Genomic DNA, 20,166 nt, shown 5'->3' on the forward strand with positions numbered 1-20,166 from the left:
GCCAGACAGGGGGGGTGTTGATGCTGGTGGAGACACGGACTACAGTCCAAGTGTCTCTGACTTTAGTGACAGTGGTACATCCCTTGCTCTTTTTCCAAAGGACACACTGATGCTTCCGTGTTCTGTATCCCCTCCCACATATTGTTTCTTTTTAACCCCTCCTTCACCCCTCTTATTATAATCCCCATACCCCCTCACGCCAACCCCCCCTTCTGGTGCATGATGAGTGGGGAATTCATGTATTTAGAGAGTCGTCCAAATCGGAAAGCTTTCCAGGTTCCTATAGCATCTGCTGCTACCTCTGCAGCACGAGCGGTGAAGGGAGGGGTGGAGCTCTCCCCCTTCCTCTCTGTCTCTTTCTGGCTTCTCTATTGGTCCTCTAGCTTACCTCTCAGTGGCGTGTACCGGGCTACCGCTCCTCTCTTACCATCCTTGTCTCAGATGCAGTTATCCAGGCAGCAGGGAGGGAGGCTTGCAACAGACACTCACTCTGTCTATGGGTGAAGAGAGCTGGTAGGCTTTAGGACTGAGGATACCAGCACTGCCTCTATCCTCTTCTCACGTTCATCCACTTGTGAAGATTTGTCCATGGGCAAAAAGAAAGTCATCTGGTGAGGTGGGGGCTTGTTCCTTTGGATGACCAGCCTCTTTTACCAATGAGGCAACCTCTCTGAAACGACTTCTGAGAGTCACCTGAAAAGCTTTAGTGTTCTACGTGTGGGAACAGTGCGAGGGCAACCATGGCTCACGCTGCGGCTCACATTAAGAAGGCCAGGTCCGAAATGGACCAACCTCCGGACCTGAAGGCTCTGGAGAAAGCCAGAGAGAGGAGGAGGCGTTCACGGGAAAGGGCTGAACGCAAGCGCAAGGTACCGGGTTAGACCATTTATCCCTTCCCACTCTTACGTGATCAATCAGTGATTTACTGGTTAATCCAACCCGCAATCACCTCTTCACTTCATCTTCATCACCATCATCATCTAGTGTCACCTCACCTTAATGGAATGAAGGATTTAATTATTATCGAGGACTGCAGGAGTTCTGGAGGCATCATGTTCACATCAACACTCTTTCCGTCTCCACTTTCATTATCATCTTGTGATCTTTTGTCGTATCATCAAGGACAAAGCGATCTGTTAAGAGACTCATTAGTGGGATCAGTTGTATTTAAGGCCTGATCAAACTCAGCTCTGTGCACAAGACAGAAAACCACAGATCCAAAGCACCAAACGGTGTCCCATGATGAGGATCGTAGCTGATGTTTTTCCGAGTACCACACGCACAGACCATCCACAAGTTCTTCTCGGTCTTGTCGCTTGCTCCACGATGGAATGCCTGCTTCGACTGTCATTCCATCATGATGATGGACCACCATAAATGTTGGACAGTGGATCTTGCTGTATGACACGACCATGGGTTTTCCAAATGGCTGTGTGCTTTTCTCCAGAGACTGAGCTTGTTGACACTTTCACAGTATCTACATGGCACCGAGACCTGCTTTATAATAAAAAAAGAAAACGGAAACCTAAATTTATACAATATTGAGCCTTTCATAAAAATGAATGATTACACTCTGCTCGATCCCTGCTGCTGTCAGTGTTTGTCCTCATCTTATCTTGTACATAGGACAAGGATCTTTCTTGATCCAGCCTTCATTCCATTCCTCATTCTGTCACCATGTACCTACCACAGTATTAAAGATGACTACTGCACAAGTCTTCAATCACTCTCAATTGCTATTGGGTGGTCACCATTATAACACACTCATACAGTAACATTCCCACAAATACCGCTGCTTGTCTTTCTGTACTGTACCTATGCAGATATGTCTCAGGTGCATTACTATGCTGCACAGTGTGTGTTGACTCTGTTTGCTCATGGATAGTGTCTCTCAGGCAAACACAGCATTCTTCTGCTCGGCTTTCGTTGGTAAAAGTGTACCAACAAGATATGCTGTTTGGTAAATTATTTAAATGAGTGAATCAATGCAGCTCATTCTTTGCAGTATTACTTTTTTGGCAGCACATGGCATACTGTATATTAGACTTTTGATTGCATCAATGATTGAAAACATTATATGGAGTGAATGTGAATCCCTTCCCAATGACAACTTCTGATATTTAAGGCAAACAGAGATATAACAGCCAGTAATATAAATTAACTATTAAGGTCTTTCAGCTTGAATCAGTACACTCAGATTGCTTGAAATGGAAAAGCAGGATGATGTAAGGAAGTCTGACTGCGGAGGTACGTTTTTCATCGGGTGAATGGGAATTCTTTAGGGACTTGATATTTGATATTTGCTCCCGAGTACCCGTACCGTAACACCACAGATAGACGTGCACTTAAAATCCTATCGGCGGCTAAGCTTGACCGGTTATGTTTTAACATGACACGGTGCTAAAATCTTAAAAATACATGAGTCCATTGATATCTTTTTTTCAGTTAAAACAAGTAGTTTGGTGTTTCCATTTGCTGTATTTATCCAGTTTGAGAAACAATTTCTAGAAATCAATAAAACAGACTAGATCTCGTCTCTGCTGCTCGGTCGTTACTAAGGGTTGGACTACTCCTGGAGTAGTGAACATTGCAGACATTACATAAGAGTCTTCTGACGCAACTGATTGTTTTCCAGTTGTTAGGCATACCCCATGTATTGCCATTGAAACGGTAATAGCAGTAACAAAAAGTTTAATATTTTGAGAGCGAATTGCCCCACACTATGAATACACTTTGATTACATATTTTGCTTAGTTGGTAACTTGTATTATCGCAATATTACTTATATTACACTATTACACTATAATTACACTATATTACTTGAGGATGTGCTTCAACGTCATATATTCTGGAAGGGTAACCTTGTTAACGTGTTTACGTAAAATAAGATACATAGCGTGCTGTATGTTCTAGGATGGAACTGACCGAGAACCACCTGACCTGAAACGGATAGTGGTTTAGCTTAATGTAAGGCTTAGTGTTGCTCCTGCATTTTAATAGTAGTGCAATCATTTAGCATTGTGAGCAAAGACTTACGCCATAACTGTCTGGATACTAAAAGTTAATACATAATCACCAACCAATTGAAATTTTGAGTTTTCAGAGATGGAATAAAAGTAAACAACATACACACTTGTAAAAAATAACCAATATGGAGTGTCCGCTTGATTCACCGTATGCTAGTATTATACCAAAGGAAAATAGGGGATTTAAGGAAGTCAGACAGGGGCAGTAAAAGTTGTTTTGAGTGAGAGGCCCTCCCTTCCAAATTCCAACTGGTCAGACGTCAAGACAGATTTTTTTTGCAGCTTGATTCATCTCACTGGTCTATTCCTGTTCCTTTCCCTTCCCCTCTCAGTGACTGGTAATGGTCCCGTAGCAGAACATCAAAATAACATCTTTCAAAACTGAAGCCCAGTTGTGACCTTTGTTCCTGTTGATGAAAAGCTGTTATGTTGTTTCAGTGTTTTCTCGGTGCCCCCCACCCTTCACTGCTGTTATTATTGACTGAACGGCAAGGGAGATTATAACATGGGATTACTGATGTGCTCTCTCTCTTTGCCTGTCTCAACGCACACACGCACACACGCACACACACACACACACATACACGCATACACACACACACACACACACACACACACACACACACACACACACAGACCTAAAAGCGATTAATCGATTCAATTTGGTGGATTGTCCACCAAGTGCCTGAGGCCAGACATTTACATCACAGCTTCATGCACACTGCTGTCAAATTTCAGTTTTATCACCAGTTGTCAAGTCCTGCTGAAAAAAAAATAACCCTGTATAAATGGTACTTAGTGGGTATCAAAGGGCTTGGCCTGGACACTGCATGGCTGAAGCATGTTGTTATGAAATGCTGAAATACACTGTGGATGCAGTATTGGATTTTCTTTTTAGTACGTCATCACGGATGCACATTTGTGCTGGCATTACAAGTTACATAACAAAGCTGTGGAAATACATTCTAAAGATGGTGCAGTAGCTTGTCTGTTCATCTGCAATCCAAGATTATTTGCACTTCATTTCGGTTGGACATTGATATTGCAAAACAAGCGAAGAGTGGGGTTTTGTTTTGGTGTGGCATTTAGAGCGCCCCCTGTTAACCCAGACAGCTCAATCAGCCTGGAGTTCTTTCAACCACCAATTACGTTGCTTGTGATCGGCTGGAAGAACGGACATTTTTCAGCTGATTCCCAAGAACACCGAGGATTAATTTAGGAATTTCTATGGATTACATATACCATCGATAACAATTGGACGTCAACATAAAAAGTGGCAAATTTGTCTTGTATGAAAACAACAGCATACATAAATAGGTAAAAATCTGTTTAAGAGGACCACTCGCTAGTTCCAGAGGAAATAAAAATAAATAAATGTCATAACAGAAGAAACAAAACATGTTTTCTCATGCAGTTCACTTCACACCTCACCTCCCACTTTACCAGTCACTCAGACTTAAATCATAGAAGAGATACTGGTGCCATCACCAAACCAAACCTTAGTGATTTAATAGGCATCTACTGAGTTATGTTCTCGAAATTACAGTTATGTTGTGTGCATGAATCCATTCTTAAACAGTGTGCCAAGGGACAGGATTAATTTGGTACAAACCGACAACCTCACGTCACAGTATATCTTGACGAAACTCTCTTGCTCTTTTGTGTGCAGTACTAGAAGACAACAAGATGTAGCAAATGTTGCAGAGTTGTCATTCGTCTCCGAAACATTAAAGTGTAATTAAAAATTGGGACGCAGAGTGCAAACAATTTAGAGAGCAATACTGTACGGCTGTTGCTTTTGGTTTGTGAGTAATAAGCGAGTGGACAGCTCATGTCTCAGAGTGTATCACTTTCGTTACCGTAAAAAGATTTGCATTTTGAGGTTGTGTTTGAGTCAGTCGCTTGTAACTAATCACCACCTGTCTCTGATCCTTTCCTTTGGTATGGGAAGGGTTTTCATTGGTCCGGATGTTGACATCAGAGCTGTTATCAGTGCGTATGCAGGCAGTTAGAAAATATGTACAGTATCTCAGTGCTGGTATCCTGTAAACACATAATCACTGCTGGAATGGCTACATTTACAACTCTCAATGTGTATAGAGTTCTTCATGTTTTGCAGTGACAATGTTGTTAGTTACAACTTTCTTATTTTTAGCAGTTAACCATAGACATTTGAATTCTTTAAGGAAGTTGAGTCAGGGAACCAAAGGTTAGGCCTGTCCTCAGATTTATATGCATCCTGTTAGTAGGTATATATTTTTACCACTGTCATATTCGTAGAGATAAAAAAAGTTTTTACCTCTCTCATTTGTAAAGATTTCATTTATCATTCGTGATAAGCTTGATTCAAGTAAATCCGAGCTGATCAAGGGAAAGAAAAGAAGCAGTGAACAGCTTCTCCTCTCCATCTGTGAGTTTTGGCCTGATGAGCGACTCATATGACCACAGGACAGCTTGAAACAGCTGATACTCCATACTGCAGTAGAGGGATGTCGCAGATTCAATCTATGCCGACTGAGATGATAAACCAGTTGGATTTCCACTGTTGTCCAAACCCTGTCTGTCTCTCCTTTTACTATTATTTACCTCACACTTCCTCTTGTTATCTGACAGATCTAAAATGGGCCATACCTCATGCATTCCAGTCTTAAGTTGGATGTATGCTACGACCAAACTGCATGTGGGATGTCCGAATAGCTTTGGAAACCTCTCCCCACATACGCGTACCTTTCCAACTTCAGATAGTCAGACTAGTCGGATGTGAGCTGCTTTATTCAGTCTCTCTCCTTCTGCTTTGTCTTTCCTCGTAATGGCTGACGTACTGCAGTGGTCCAAACTGCAGTGGTTTCCTCTGCAGGCATAACACCCCCCCAAAAGACTGCAAGTAGGCAACCCTTCACCTTATTTGATTCTGCAGCGCTGTTATCTCCATCTCTCGAACATTTTCCCTGTCACACAGTACACCTTTGCTCTCCGTCTTCCCCTTGTTATCTCTCTCTCTCTCTCTCTCTCTCTCTCTCTCTCTGCCATCTACACCTGCAGTAGAGGAGGATGTTGCTACTCAGCTGTGAAATGCGCATTCACCTTTGTCCGTACTGAAGTCAACAAAAACAAATGTATCCCAGAATCTCGTTCTCTTTTCCTGTGTCTTTGTAAAGGAAGGGAATTTGATTCAATATTTCAATTCAACTGAATTTAATTCATTTAGAGCTAAATCTCAACATAAGCCATCTCAACACAAGTACGGTCCAGACCTTATAATATAGTCAGAAACCCAACAATTGAATACATACCAGTTGGAAGGGAAAACTCCCTTGAAACAGAAATAAACCTTTGACAGAACCACACTCAGAGGTGTGCAGTCATCTGCCTCGTCTGGTTCGGGTGAGGAGAGAGCACTGAGAGATAAGAACAGCATAGAAACATACTATATTTATTGGGGCCAGTAACCACACAGAAACATGCAGCTCCAAAAGGCAGAGGCACTTCCAAAAAAGTAAAGGGAGAGAAAGGACACAGGAAAAAAAGCACAAATTACAGGAGATGGAAGACATTCAGTTATTAACAACAGCCATAAAAGCACACTGTGACTTTTTATAGATAAAAAAACCCGCTATTCCTCTTATAAATGAGAACTTAAATTGATCAGCAATTAAACATATTTATTGCTTGGTCCAATACAATCAAGAGTTTTATCACTAAAGCTTTAACTAGTTGCTAATGTTAGACATTAACATTAACAAACTTTAGATATTGTGGATTAGTTTCCATTACTGTGTATTGCTGTGCTACCTGTGCTACTTTTACACAATGTTTTAGCATGACAGGAGATTGACATTTTAATAGTTTTAATGTACGGGGAAAACAAAAAGGACACCCAGTGTACCAAAATACTTCTGTCGTTTCCTGCTTATTGTCCCATTCAGGAAACTCAGATGTTTCAGTGTTTATATCATCACACCGAATAAGAAAAAGAACCAAGACCACAAAGAGAGGGAAATGAGGGAACTGTTTCCTCATCCACAGTCCAAAATTCTGCCACTGAGTTTTGTATTTGCAGAGAAAGAATCTCTGACTGCAGCTAAACTTCTCAGCCACAGATTTTTGCCTTGACTACAGTGCCAGCTGTTCGATTCAAAACTTATACAAACTTGTTTGGCTCTCACATTTCATACTTAATTCCTTGATCGACCCACTCACTCACTCAGAGGACTTGTAATGAAGCTCCTGCCAGAGTCTAATTGAAATGAATTGAAAGATTACATAATTCCCTCCTTAATCCTCACATCCCTGGTCTTTCTGTTCACTGGCTCTGTCTTCTTGTTTGTGTCACTATCTCAAAACTGTAGCAGGAGATTGATGGTGTAATACTAATCCGCAACTGGCCCCCGCTGCGGTAGTAACCCATTTCCGTCATGGTTGTTTATATGGCCATTTGTTTTTGACAGATTAAATGGACATCAGCGCGAACATTATTTAGAGCTTTTTTTTCTGTTATTAGGCTCGACGTGCAGGTTGTCGATGCGGTTTAAAATTCAAAAGTAAATACTTTTCTAATCCCAGAAAAAGGATGGCGAGGTATCGACAGATAATGTAGTTGAAGCAGGTTGTGGATGCGGTACCATGCTCCATGTGTAACTCTGTGGATGTGTGACTCATAAGACCACCTCTGACTGCCCAAGTGGGTACTTTGTCTCTTCACACTTTAAATTTGTTTTTCTAGTATGTGGGCAGCACTGACTGTGAGCATCATACGCTTGAAATGTTGACTGGCAGGAGTGTTTCATGCAATAGACTGTTCTTTTTTTGCCGCTGTAATTATACATTTGCCATAGCTCAGAGGACCATATGATAATATGTAATCTCGTATGCTTCCAAGGGCAGAAACAGAAAACTGTAAACCATTTACCAACAGTACAATATTACCGAAACATTGTCCTAACAGGCCGTAATGGGCAGCAACAACTACTTAAGATTCTAAACCCACTTGTTTTACAAATGTCCCTATATTACACATTTACATTCAAGGGCCCTCCAGTGTTAACAAAGTCTGCAGGACCCTGAGGTAGATAAATGATCGACACGATATTTGACTTTAACACAGGAGATTGCAGCTCGTTTCCTCTTTCAAACGTAAAAAGTAATTTACTTTAGTTTTATGCAGCAAGCTTACGACACACCTAATACAAACTGGATACCCATTTTGTGATAGGACCCAACTCTTTCCCCATGAGAGTTGCTCACATGGCACAGATGCTGAAATTATACAGGGAGCACACGCAGACTGGCCGTCGGGAGCGTCGGGCCATTTCCCTTTATGGCATCATGAACTGCCATAAATTATTCAGTATACGTATTCAGTGCGATCTTTTTTTTTTTTTTCCTAGGATGGCCAGAGCATGACCTGCCGGTCAGAGTAGCATGGGTGATGCCTTCGCCGTCCTTGGAAAGTGTAACGTGTTGCAGCCTATGTGCGTGGCTCAGAAATAACAATGATCACGTCTCTACTACACACAGCAGTAACCGTCAACCTGCTTGTTTCACCCGCCAAAATGAATGGTCAGAAGAGGAAAGGTGGAGCACAGAGGAAGAGAATAAAAAGAAAAATGTGCTACATATGCAGCTAAATAGTGCAAAATAAGTGTTCGCTACTAAGGGACCAAGTCAGGCAAATACACAAGCTAAAAAAAATGCGCGCATTAGCTACGAGATGATTTTTCTTCTTAACTGGCTGACCAGTTTGTAATAAAATTGGTTGTGAGTTAACGCTTTTATACAGAAGCTGTTTTGGACTTTAGTAAGCCTATTACACTTACACTTATGCAGATGATATTTAATTTCATTGAGTGTATGGATGTGTTTATGTATGTGCTGTTTGCTTTGTGGTCACCAGTGAGTGAACCCTGTGATTTAAAGCTTTGGTATGGGGGAGATATTCTTGGACCTTTGTATGAAATGTATGTTGTTGTAGCTTCAATTTCAGTGAGTGTTTGACGTTTTTTAATAGGCTACTTTTGTTTAGCTTAAAGTTGAAATATAAAAATAATCATTTAAATTTGAGCAAACTCTGTATTTCAGTCCTTTTTTTTTTTTTTAAGTGCAGGATAACTGTTTGGTGTGTTGAGCCTTGTACATTTGTATGTGCTATGATTGGGGTATTCCTCGTGAGTTTTTGAGGGTGCACCGATGGCAACACACCAACCTCAGTATTCAGAGAGGCTACTTGTTGATCAGTCCCAAGTTTTGGCATTTTGTAATCTGGGTAACTTTCCTCCCAGATGAACATACTGGCTAAATATTTAACTAGTCTGCCACCCCTAACGTCAACAAATAGAGTTAGCTTGCAGAATTAGTGGTCTGGTGGTTTGCGTGAACAGGATGGCCTGGGATAGAGTCAAATTCCCCGCCTGAATTATTGTCTCAGTCCGCCCCTGACAGGATGAGAACAAAGATCTCCTCCACAGTCAAAACAACCCTTTCACTTAAATGCCATTTTTGAGATATAGAAAGAAGCCTTAAGGAGCTAGATCCATGAAGAAAGGCAGGTTGGGAGCAATGATTGTGTTGTTACGGGGGGGAGTTTTTAAAACGCTGTGATCAGGTAGGTGTTGGAGAACCCAATTACATTGTGTTGAGGTTGAGGTAATTTGTGCTAAATGTTTGACCTCAGATGTCTGAGAACTTCACAGTAGAACTCAGCATTGCCTGTCTGACCCTGGGGGACAAATTCATAGTACACAATCCCGCGGCTCTCAAAGGAGTTGCGGTCCCAACTTGTTGCAGCTTCTTATGGTCTTGGACATTGATGTTCTGGCCCTACTGAAACGTGAATGTCCCCGGAAATACATCGCTTGGCTCATTGTTTCATTGCTGTAGCCTTTCTCAAGCATTTCAAGGGTTTTTGTTGCTAAATTTCCCGAGTTTGATACACAATTTGATGTGCACTCTCTCTTATGTACCAGGGGTCACAAGAACACGTGTCGTGTACTAAGGGTGTGGCACATATCGTCCGGTATAATTTTTCAGACGATATAAAACAATTTGTACCGTGATGTTTGCAATTTTCCGACCCGTTGACGTAATGACTTCATACTGTTATGCAGCAGATCCGTATGACATACGTTTGCAGCTAATTGAGCAACAAGCATTGCTGAGAGCCACACACGGAGAGCAGCAGACGCCCGTGTGAAGTACTCGACGCAAACTACATTATTATTGGGCAAACGTCCACCCTAAACTTCAGAAAATCAAGCCAGAATGTCGCTGCTCCCGACAGTAATTACAGAAAATAATTAGAAGATCTGCAGAGGATCATGGTAGTCGTCCTGGCAGGGCAGCAGCTCTCCTTCATCGCTGCACCTCCAAATCTCCCCTCAGCGCTGTATACAGGATCTGAATTTCACTTTGAGTTACTGTTGTTTACAAACTAAAGAACTAAGAGATCTTTTTTTATTTAGTTTTTAAATGAATATTTGTAGAGAAAAACTTACGTTTATGCTGACATAAATCTATAACACTTTTGTTGAAATTGTGTGTAATTAGAATTGATAATCAATTATTTTTCTGTAATTTTAACATATCATCAAGAATATCACTCTTGCAAAAATACCCCCAGATATATTGTGATATTATTTTAGGGCCATGTTGCCCACCCTCATCACGTACTACAGGTGCTAATGTTGATCAAGCAACATAACTTGGAATAATTTCCACACAAAAGTGATTCCTTACCCCTGCTGAATGCATATTAATGTGCTGCAGTCTGTTTGTGCACAAGAGGAACGCTCTCCGAACCTTTTGATCGCACCTCACATGCCAATCAGACATGGATTCATGAAATTAAATACTCATAAAACTCTCCCAGTGCTCCCCAGTGAACTGATTTAGTTAAATTCTTATTATACCAAAATCATTTGTATTTTCATGCCACTCAGAGAAACATTCTGTTTAGAGCAATTTCTTGACTGTGTGTACCTCACACGGCCATTTTTTGCTCCTAAACCTTGACACCCCTAAACCAAGTGACAAAACTCTGAGGTACAAACATGGTTTGGAGATCAGCACAAATGAATTGACAAAGTCTTGAAGGAAATATGGCAAGCTACGGTTCCTCTCCATTAAAAATAGTGGAGTTGCAGTGGAACATTAGCATGGTATATGACCTACAAAGTCACATTAGAGACAGTTAAAGGTTTCCCATTGACCACACATTAATTATGCATATAAACATTTGGGCAAGAATGCTGTTTTTTGTTTTTTTCAACAAGCCCACAGTATATTGTATCTGGGTTGATTTGGATGCTCCTCTGCCGGTCTCACCCTCCTCTCCAGAGTATTACATTATGTAGCTGCCCTAAAGCCACCTCCTGTCAGTTTTTACATCTAATCTCAGACCACAGCTGGATGCTCAGCAGATGCAATTTAGTGAGAAATGTTTGTGGTGATGTTAATCTCTGCCTCTGCCTCCCCCTTTCACCTCCTCTCCATCTATCTATGGATCTTCTGATCCACTGGATTATTAGATGGGATGTTTCTCGATGTTTACTCTATGTTTATGTTCACATTGTGTTACTATATTTTAACCACAGTAATCTTTGCTGATTACTGTATTCAAACTTTTTAACACTCAAAGATGATTTTAATTATTTTTTTCAGATGTTTCCCTGCGACCAGAATATTTAATTTTCACTGAGATAAAAAAAACAACATTTTAATTACTCCCAAAATTGTATTTATGTGATTGAACAATAAATGTTTCCATTGGTTTGGTGCTGCAGTAAAATGGATTGGATTTTATTTTATTTTTGGTAATAAATAATATTTTTATATTAAATGGAGAAATGTCATCTTCCCTCACCCCACCTCAAAATCTTCACTTAAGCCACGCTCGCACACCCACCCCACTGATGGCACATTGATGCTGCACTACTGTTTGATGCTGGACTGGGATTGGCAAAATCCTGGATTAGAGCATTTATAATCTGGTTGCTGTGGCACTATGGGACATCGCAGCTCAGTAGTGATACCACTTCCATTACCATGGTAACCAAGAGAGGGAGAATCCAGAAAGCAACGGCAATGTTTACCCTGTGTGCAGAGACACACACTGGTTAATAGTGATGTTCTATTGCAGCATTAGTGGTAGGAGTAGTCAGTGCTGCTTTATTCTCGGAAGTTTAATCTCCAGCGGTCGTCAAATTGCTGGTTTCTACTGTAAATTAAAAGCAATCTGTACTTTTTTGTTGTCTAAAGTTGGAAGTTCACCTCAGTATAGCAGATGCTTGTGTGGCTTAGTTATTCAAGAGGAAAAGATCACCCAAATGAGCTTAGCTTGAGAGAGAACTCCTCTGGGAAAAAAAGCTATCTGCCTCAGTGTCTTTTCGCAGAAGTCAAGATTTAGCCACTTTAAATCTTAAAGGTACACTCTCCCTTTTTGTTCAGAATTTGGTCCATGAGTTTTGGCATCAAATGCACCTCTGGCTGTAAGACAGCACCACAGACAGCTCTGCCTGGCATGCAAAAACATTTTCTCTCCTATCTCTAGTGAGCGGTTTTATTTATCCACATATTGCCTTATTTGGTTCTATTTCACATTAATACAACTGAGGTGAATGGAATGGGTGAATGGGTAGTCTCTTGTGGATATCAGATGACAGCCTTGATGTGTTATACTGAGGCATACATTATTGGTGGATGTGTACAGTGCTGTGTTGGGTATATATATATTCTGTTATATGTAAAAAAAAATAATTATATATGACTTTTCATTGTATTTTAGGGTATTTATTTTTACATTTCTGAGAAGTGGCAACACATGGAAAGTTAGCCCTCTAAGTGAATACTTTTAGATATATTACAAGACAGCATGTTGTCCATACCATCACAAAAAACGTATCATTGATAGAAATTTTGATATTGATGTCAATAATGAACAAACCAGCTGCCAAACTGACCAACAAAGTGAGGCTAGAAAATATCGCACTACAGAGTTTACCGAAAGTTAATGTGGGTATCACATTTCCTATTTGTTTTACATGTTTTAGCTGCTTGATGATATTTGTAGGTATATTTCGTATTCTCAAAAAGCCAAGGATATTCAGGTCTCCTGCAATTTGTGTTGACTGGAAAAACAATCTTAAAGTGTTTAGGTAGCTCCTGTAAGACTTTCACGTACAAGGGTGCAATGGGACCTTATTTTTGGTAAAGTTACTGCTGAAAACATTTTTTGATGGGTAGTTTGTCATGCATATCAGAAATGTGAAAATAAGGGAAATTGGGTCCGAAGTCCTCTTAGGGACTCAATGAAAAAAATTATATTATTCATTAAGTTTATATGGATAGCACATTAGGCATAACTTATTTATACATGTAGCGATAGCAACAACAGCATTCATTAGTGGTCACGTCTGTGTCCACTTGAATGTAAATTCTATATTCACCAGATGTTCAACCAGACATTGTATATGCAGTCTCTTATTATCTCTGTTTGGTTTCCACCACGTTTAGCGGCTTATTGCTCCACTATCTTGTCCACCACTTAGCACCAGAGCTGCAATCTATTGGTGGAATTGAGATTGGTCTTTTACTGTAGTCTGTAAAACCAAAATATTGACCTTAAAAATGTTAAAATGCTCTGTAGAGATAAAGGGGATGATTCTCTGTTGTGAGTGACACTGTTGATATCACACATCTCACTCATTTACAGTATAATTATAGAAAGTCACAGAAGAGAACTGGAAGTTTACGTAAAGGCCACAATGTGGACTCTGCTGTCAATAATGCTGCATGGAAAACAGCATGTATGGAGTGAGGAGGTGGAGACAACAAAGTGGTGGAGCAAAAGGTGATAATTTGTTTTTTTATGTCTGGCTGAAAAAGAACTCCAGGCAAAGTGAGATGGTGCAGAGAAGTGTGATATTAATGTTACTACCTGGAGACTGTGTGCACGTTTTCTATGCATCTGTCCTCTGTCTAGCTATTCTCCCTTCTGCTCTTTAGGCTCCTTTTTTGGCTTTCTTCTTTCTTGTCTTTTCCCTCTCCAATCAGAGCCGTTCTTCTTCTCATGTTTCATACCGCTCTGTGGGTGTTTGGCCTGCTATTTTAGGCAGGTTCATCTTCCTCCACACACCATTTTCTTTTTCTGTTGTGTTTTTTGAGATGCCATGCTAATGTTGCAAGGCTTAAAACAACATTGTACTCACAGCAATTTAATTAAACAGAGCTGGGGAAGAGCCTCACTGAGATTAATTTGCCCCGTTGGATCCAGGCCAGGCACCAGCATCGGTATCCACAAGTGTGTGTCAATGTGTGTGTGTTCTCGTATACTGCACTGCTTGTCCTTCAATGTATCACAGAGCCTCTTAAAGACAGACTGGAATGACAACACCTCACTTGCTTGAAAAAAAAAAAAAAGGACAGGTCCAACCTAACTTTGTTTATTTTTTCTGCATTTTAATATAATAACAATAATAATAAACTTTATTTGTATAGCACCTTTCATACAAGAAATGCAGCTCAAAGTGCTTCACAGCAAGATAATTACATGCAGTGTTTCACATAAAAACAAATATAAAGGAACATTTAAAAATAAAGAAAAGAAATGAGATAAAACAGATAAAATGCATAACAAACAGATAAAAAGCATAAGAAACAGATCAAATGCATAAAAAGGAATACAAGTAGACTTGATTTGGGTCTTTCTCTAGGATTCAATTTCATGATATGAAGTTGCGGAAAAAGCAGTTGTAGCAGTTGTACGTCTTGTGGAAAACTCACACGGGTCCAAGCTGTTCATACACTACTAAAATTCCCTTTTCAAAATATATAGTTAAAATATAAGATACACTTATACTTTTGCCAGTGAGAATGATTTAAATACTAACCTTATATACTTTACATTTAATTGTATCATTGAGTCAAATGGCAATAATATGTTATCAAGTGTTAACTTTTACAAACCTTTTACTAACAAGTCAACAGAACTACTGATGGACATGCAAGAGAGGAATTAAAAGAAGAATGATATTCAGACTTTATTCTGAGTCAGGCACCAACAGCACTGGATCCTACATTCCCCACAATTTAGTTGGATTGTCCTTTAAAGATGAGTGTGAAAGAACTCAGCTCAACTTGACTCAAACAGTTTTAAAGCTGTATTTGATGAGAACTTGGTTCCAGTTTTGCAGTTGTCATTTTGAAGATGCTTGTGGATTAAATTTACCAAACATAGTATTTGCTGACTTTTATTACATGATATCATCTCTAATTTCCTGTCATTTCCCTGCTGTCGCCTATCGAATAACAGCGTAAATGACCCCCTTTAATCATTTTTGCATTTAAAGATTTTACTGTAACAAGGTTGTTTTTTTTTTACTTTAAACCGAGCTGTATTCCTGAACCCATCTGTTTCTTCTGTCTTATTCTCTTGGTGTCTGTGGCAAACAGTCAATATTTTTGTCCCATTGTTGTTTAAGGTATGATGAAAGTTTAATAGTGCACTGGGAGAAACTGGGAAACATCAGGAGAAGTAATATTAATATGATACAGTAAAAAGAAGAATACATAACAACCAAAAACATATGTCAGTGTTAATAGAAAACACAGCGGAGAGAGATGTTTGCACTGTAATACAAGAGTTTGTTGTTTTTTCTGCCCCGTGAGAGTAAGCCATGCATTTGGTAAATGTGACATCTGTAGAGTACCTGTATACTGGATACTGCTATGTGCAGGGTTAGTGTAGGTCAATCTGTGAAGCGACTCAGCTGGTTGTTTCATTGCAGCTGTTTTCTCAGCAGGGAGTCCCCAGTGCTCATTTTTGATTGGACAGATAGTCTCTACACATTCTGCCCATTGCTTATGTCTGCAACATCTGGCTCATAATACAATCCAGTACCAACCAGACAGTGAGTGCAGCACGAGTCTGGCTTGGTTTGACTCTTGCACTCAAGGTCAAAGTCATTGGTGTTCTCTCCACATGAGAGAATGAATGTAAAGTGTCAAAGTGCTGAAGTATTGTCCTCCAGTTTTAAGACTTGTTGGAAATGTTTTCTGATTATAAAAACGAAACAATCTCAGGAGTCTCCTTCATCCTTTAATGTACGTAGTTAAGATGTTCGAAATGTTAGAATGTAGAAGTTCTCTCGAGCGTGACCATTTTTCAGGCCTTTTTGTTGTTGGGTTATTTTGTTGAGTTCTGCCAGACAGCATCAGGTTCATGGAATGAAAAAAGAGCTGCAGACGGTTGTGCATCCATTTTGTTATTATGGGGTTATTGATGCAGTCTGGCAAAAATGTGAAAAAAAATGCTGAAATGAGGAAACTGGTCAGAGGGTTAGTATACTCAAAGCATATGACTGACGTCACAAACAAATTTGGATTTCGGGCTTGAGGCTTTACGCTTTAAAGACTTGACTCGAGACGATTGAGACATTTCAAGTTGTGTCCTGGTTGAATTCTGGAAATATAAAAATAAGAGAGTGCAGGCAGGTCTTAAATGGAATATCACCATGTAGGCCGCAGTCTTGATTTGTTTATGATTCAGACTTGCACTAAAAGGACTCTGGACATGAGACTTCACCTATATCTACAACTTTATCAACATCAGTATCAGCTTTTTAGATGTCATTTACATCTGGAATTAACATGCAATATGTACCTCATATCTTATCTGGATAGAATTTTTTTTGTTTTGTTTTACATATTTGTATGATCTTCCAAACTCATTGCACTTAGGGAATCTTTATAGGAATCAGAGAGTGCTATGACGTGCAATAGAATGATCATATGCCAGACATGTTCTTCATTTGCTTGGTTTATTTCTTACATAACTAAAGTTAGACTAGTGGCAAGGCTTCCAAAAAAAATAGCCAGTGGATGCCTGCAGCAGTCTCAGTCTCGCGTGTGGTCCTTTGAGGGTATCCCACATCGTTTTCTATACAAATCCATTTGTTACCCAATTGTGTGATTTGCATACTGAGTTGTCATCACAATTTGGGCAGAAATGAAGAGAAAAAGTATCATGGGGTCTTAAAGAAGCTTTTCATAAACATTTAGGCCTAGGCAGAAACCTCTGTTAAATTCAGTTTTCAGTTCAACCTGACAGGCCTGTCGTTGAGAAAATAGAGACATTCAGAAACTCTCACTGTCACAGATCTGGTCGTGTCACAAAGATTTGACACAGACAAAGCCATTTTCTGCCGTTCTCTTTTTTTGAAGCAAATGAAAAATCCATGCGTACACCTTTCCCAAATCTGTTTCCATAGCAACACAGCCCTCCAACTTCTATAATTCATTATTTTTTTAAATTTTTTTAATAGCAGTCGTGTTAATGTAGCATGTTCATTACGGACAGGCACTGCTTTACAAACGCCAGGGACTTGATGTACTTATGTGTTTAATACTGATTAATACACATATCTACATGTTTGATAGAGTATGTTAAATATTAAATGATTAAAGGAAGTATTATTGTTAGTATTTAGTGGCTGCAATTTACCACTCAACACTATTAGATTGCTGTTTTTGGGCCATCAAAGTACAATCTTTACAAACTAAAACATCTCTCTTCCCTTTTCAGCTACACACACACACACACAGACACACACACACACACACACACACAAACATTACATTTCCCCCGCAGCGGGAACATAAAGCAATACAAGTGGCTTTACTCAACATCTCTCATCCCCCTCCATGCCAGCAAGCCATATGGCCGATCGTGGATTAAAAGTGTTTGTGGTCTGTGCCTGCCCCACCCAGTGGATTACCAACTCACAGAGGTAGCAACAAGGAGGTGTGTGGGGGATGTGAGCGGGGGCTTCTGTGTGTATAAAGAAGAATAGAGTCTCTTTTGTTTGAACTTGGTGAGGTGAAGGAGTTATATGACCTACCTGTTCAAGGGGGAAATTGGACCTCTGTAATACACACACAGACACAAACACACCTTTACCCAGGATTCCATCTATTGGCTGCTCTAATTGGATGAGTGTGTTGGCAGATGATGGCTCCTTAGTGAAGAAATCGAAAGAGACGTCAAGTAAATTACAGCCAGGAGAAGGTTAATGAAACTAAGAAGGCCTAAGAGGTGACAGTACAGTCTCACTGTGTGTGTGTGTGTGGTTGAACAAATAATGAAGATAAACTGAACTAAAAGGGTACATTTGTGTTGATGTTGCAAAATTCTGACTTTCAGCTCTGACATGCAAGACTAACGTCTGGTGAAAATGAGTATAAAAAGACCTGTCTGTTCCAACATGGTCCTACTCCCCTCCAACAGTACCCTATGAGTTTGGACCACTCAGTTGTTTCATTTCAAGGGACACAAAGCACGTCATCTTGCATCCTATGTGAGGACATGGCCAGAAATACATGTTAAACAAGCACACAGTGACTTTGAAACCAAGGCTGTTGCAAATCGAGTTAACCAGAAATACAATCCTGGTCAGTAAAAGAGACCTTTTTTTTGTTCTGTTTGGAAGCTGTACCTCCAGAACAAGAGAGCATTTGCAGCATATGACAATGATAATTTTTTTATAGTGACAGTAAGACTAAACAAGGAAACACTCCAGTTTGACTCCCGGGTGACTGCATGTCATACCCCACTCTCTTTTTTTGTTATATCCTGTCTATATCTGCGTGTACCATGTGAATAATGCAAAAAAAATGAAAAAGTTTGAAAGACATTTGTTAAAGATTTTAACTACTATATTTTGAGTGCATGGTTCAGTTGTGTCTTTTTTCTTCTCTATGGATTGACACGTTCCCTCTCTTTTGTCAAAATCTCATACTTAATGTATATGTTACAACATTTTAGTGTAGAGTAGTACGATGATACAACATGTAACTCAAACTCAGCTGTGACCCAGTGACCTGTATATTCATATGTATATATATATATATATGGACGTGCTGTTCAAAATGATCTGCACCCCACTGCAGTTCAGAAGGCCTGATATTTTCATAAGAGAAGCAGGTCATTCTTCTCACTTTACATCTGAAGGTCACGTACAGCTTCAGTTAACAGGCCTCAGCCATGTGTTTGTCACTTACATAGACGTCACATACCCAGCAGGTTTACTGGAAATCATCAAAACTGCTTTTGACCAGTCTCAGGTTCCAATCAACATCAGACCAGTTTTCCGTCTGATTTAGTTTTTGTTGACTATCAACCCATGTCAAAATGTTGCTTGAGAGGACTTTCCACCATCTACAGATGGAAACTAGTGAATACTGGTTGGCTTTTGGGATTTGGACAATGAAATGATAGCCTGGCTGTGCCGACTGTGGCTCATACCTTCAGTTTTCTTCTCTGTGAATAACAGTCTCGTATCACGGCTCGTATTAGCGTTTGCAGAGCGGACCAATCAGCTACCAGTATCGGTTGTTAACCGCCTTTGTCCAGTCCCTCTTTCACTGTGATTGGACGGCTGATGACAGTGACGAACGCAACTGTTGGTGACTGTAATAAATCGCCGAGCTTTCAGTGCAGAATAAATTCTCGGCTTCTTGTCACTATGCTGCCGTTCATTAAAAACAACTTTAAAAAATACGCTTTGCTCAGGAAAAAAACGCTTTGGTGGACACGGTAGTTAGTTGCAGTGGTGGCAGAGTGTCAGCTGGTTTCAGTGTGAGCTGATTGTTTGAAATTAACCTGCGGTCTACGCCCAGTAGGATGGAACAACTGCAAAACATTCCCTATCGAGGCTTACCAGACCCATTTTCACTTCATGAATGTCGAATTCGCACCAGGCTTATGAAATTACTCTGCTTGATGAATCTAAAAGTAATCCCATTACTGTCTTTTTTACAAGGAGACAGGTTTTTTTAAATTGCTTTTTCATCCAACGTATCTCTGCCTGAGATTGGGCGGAAATGAAAGCCATTGTTTCAAATTTAAAGCCCTCTTGCATTTCTTACACAGGCCAGTCATATACTTGTTTTTTACTTGTTTAACCTGAATCAGGCAGTGCATGTTCTAAATCCCATATCATATGTTTTAGTTTAACTTTCAACAACATTGAGCACAAAATCTTGCTCTTGATGATGCAAGAACATTTATGTTTTGGGACTTTCTTTCTTTGATTATTTTAATGTTTTCACTGATTACCAAAGAACTCCCAAATTATATGTCAGCTTGTAA

At 39.9% G+C, this 20,166-nt stretch overlaps 1 protein-coding gene across 1 annotated transcript in view; it reads left to right on the forward strand.

The window, feature by feature from the left end:
- Positions 1-436: 436 nt before the first annotated feature.
- Positions 437-20,166, forward strand: part of ank2b (ankyrin 2b, neuronal) — a 102,857-nt gene continuing 83,127 nt past the window's right edge. Inside the window, exon 1 of the mRNA XM_069159054.1 lies at positions 437-869. Within this exon, the coding sequence (XP_069015155.1) occupies positions 741-869 (129 nt within the window). The 5' untranslated portion in view covers positions 437-740. The remainder of the gene's footprint in view (positions 870-20,166) is intronic.

Source organism: Embiotoca jacksoni, unplaced genomic scaffold (genome assembly GCF_022577435.1).
Source record: "Embiotoca jacksoni isolate LCO1_2020_lvr unplaced genomic scaffold, fEmbJac1.0.p SCAF_24, whole genome shotgun sequence".
In the NCBI taxonomy this organism is placed as follows: domain Eukaryota; kingdom Metazoa; phylum Chordata; class Actinopteri; family Embiotocidae; genus Embiotoca; species Embiotoca jacksoni.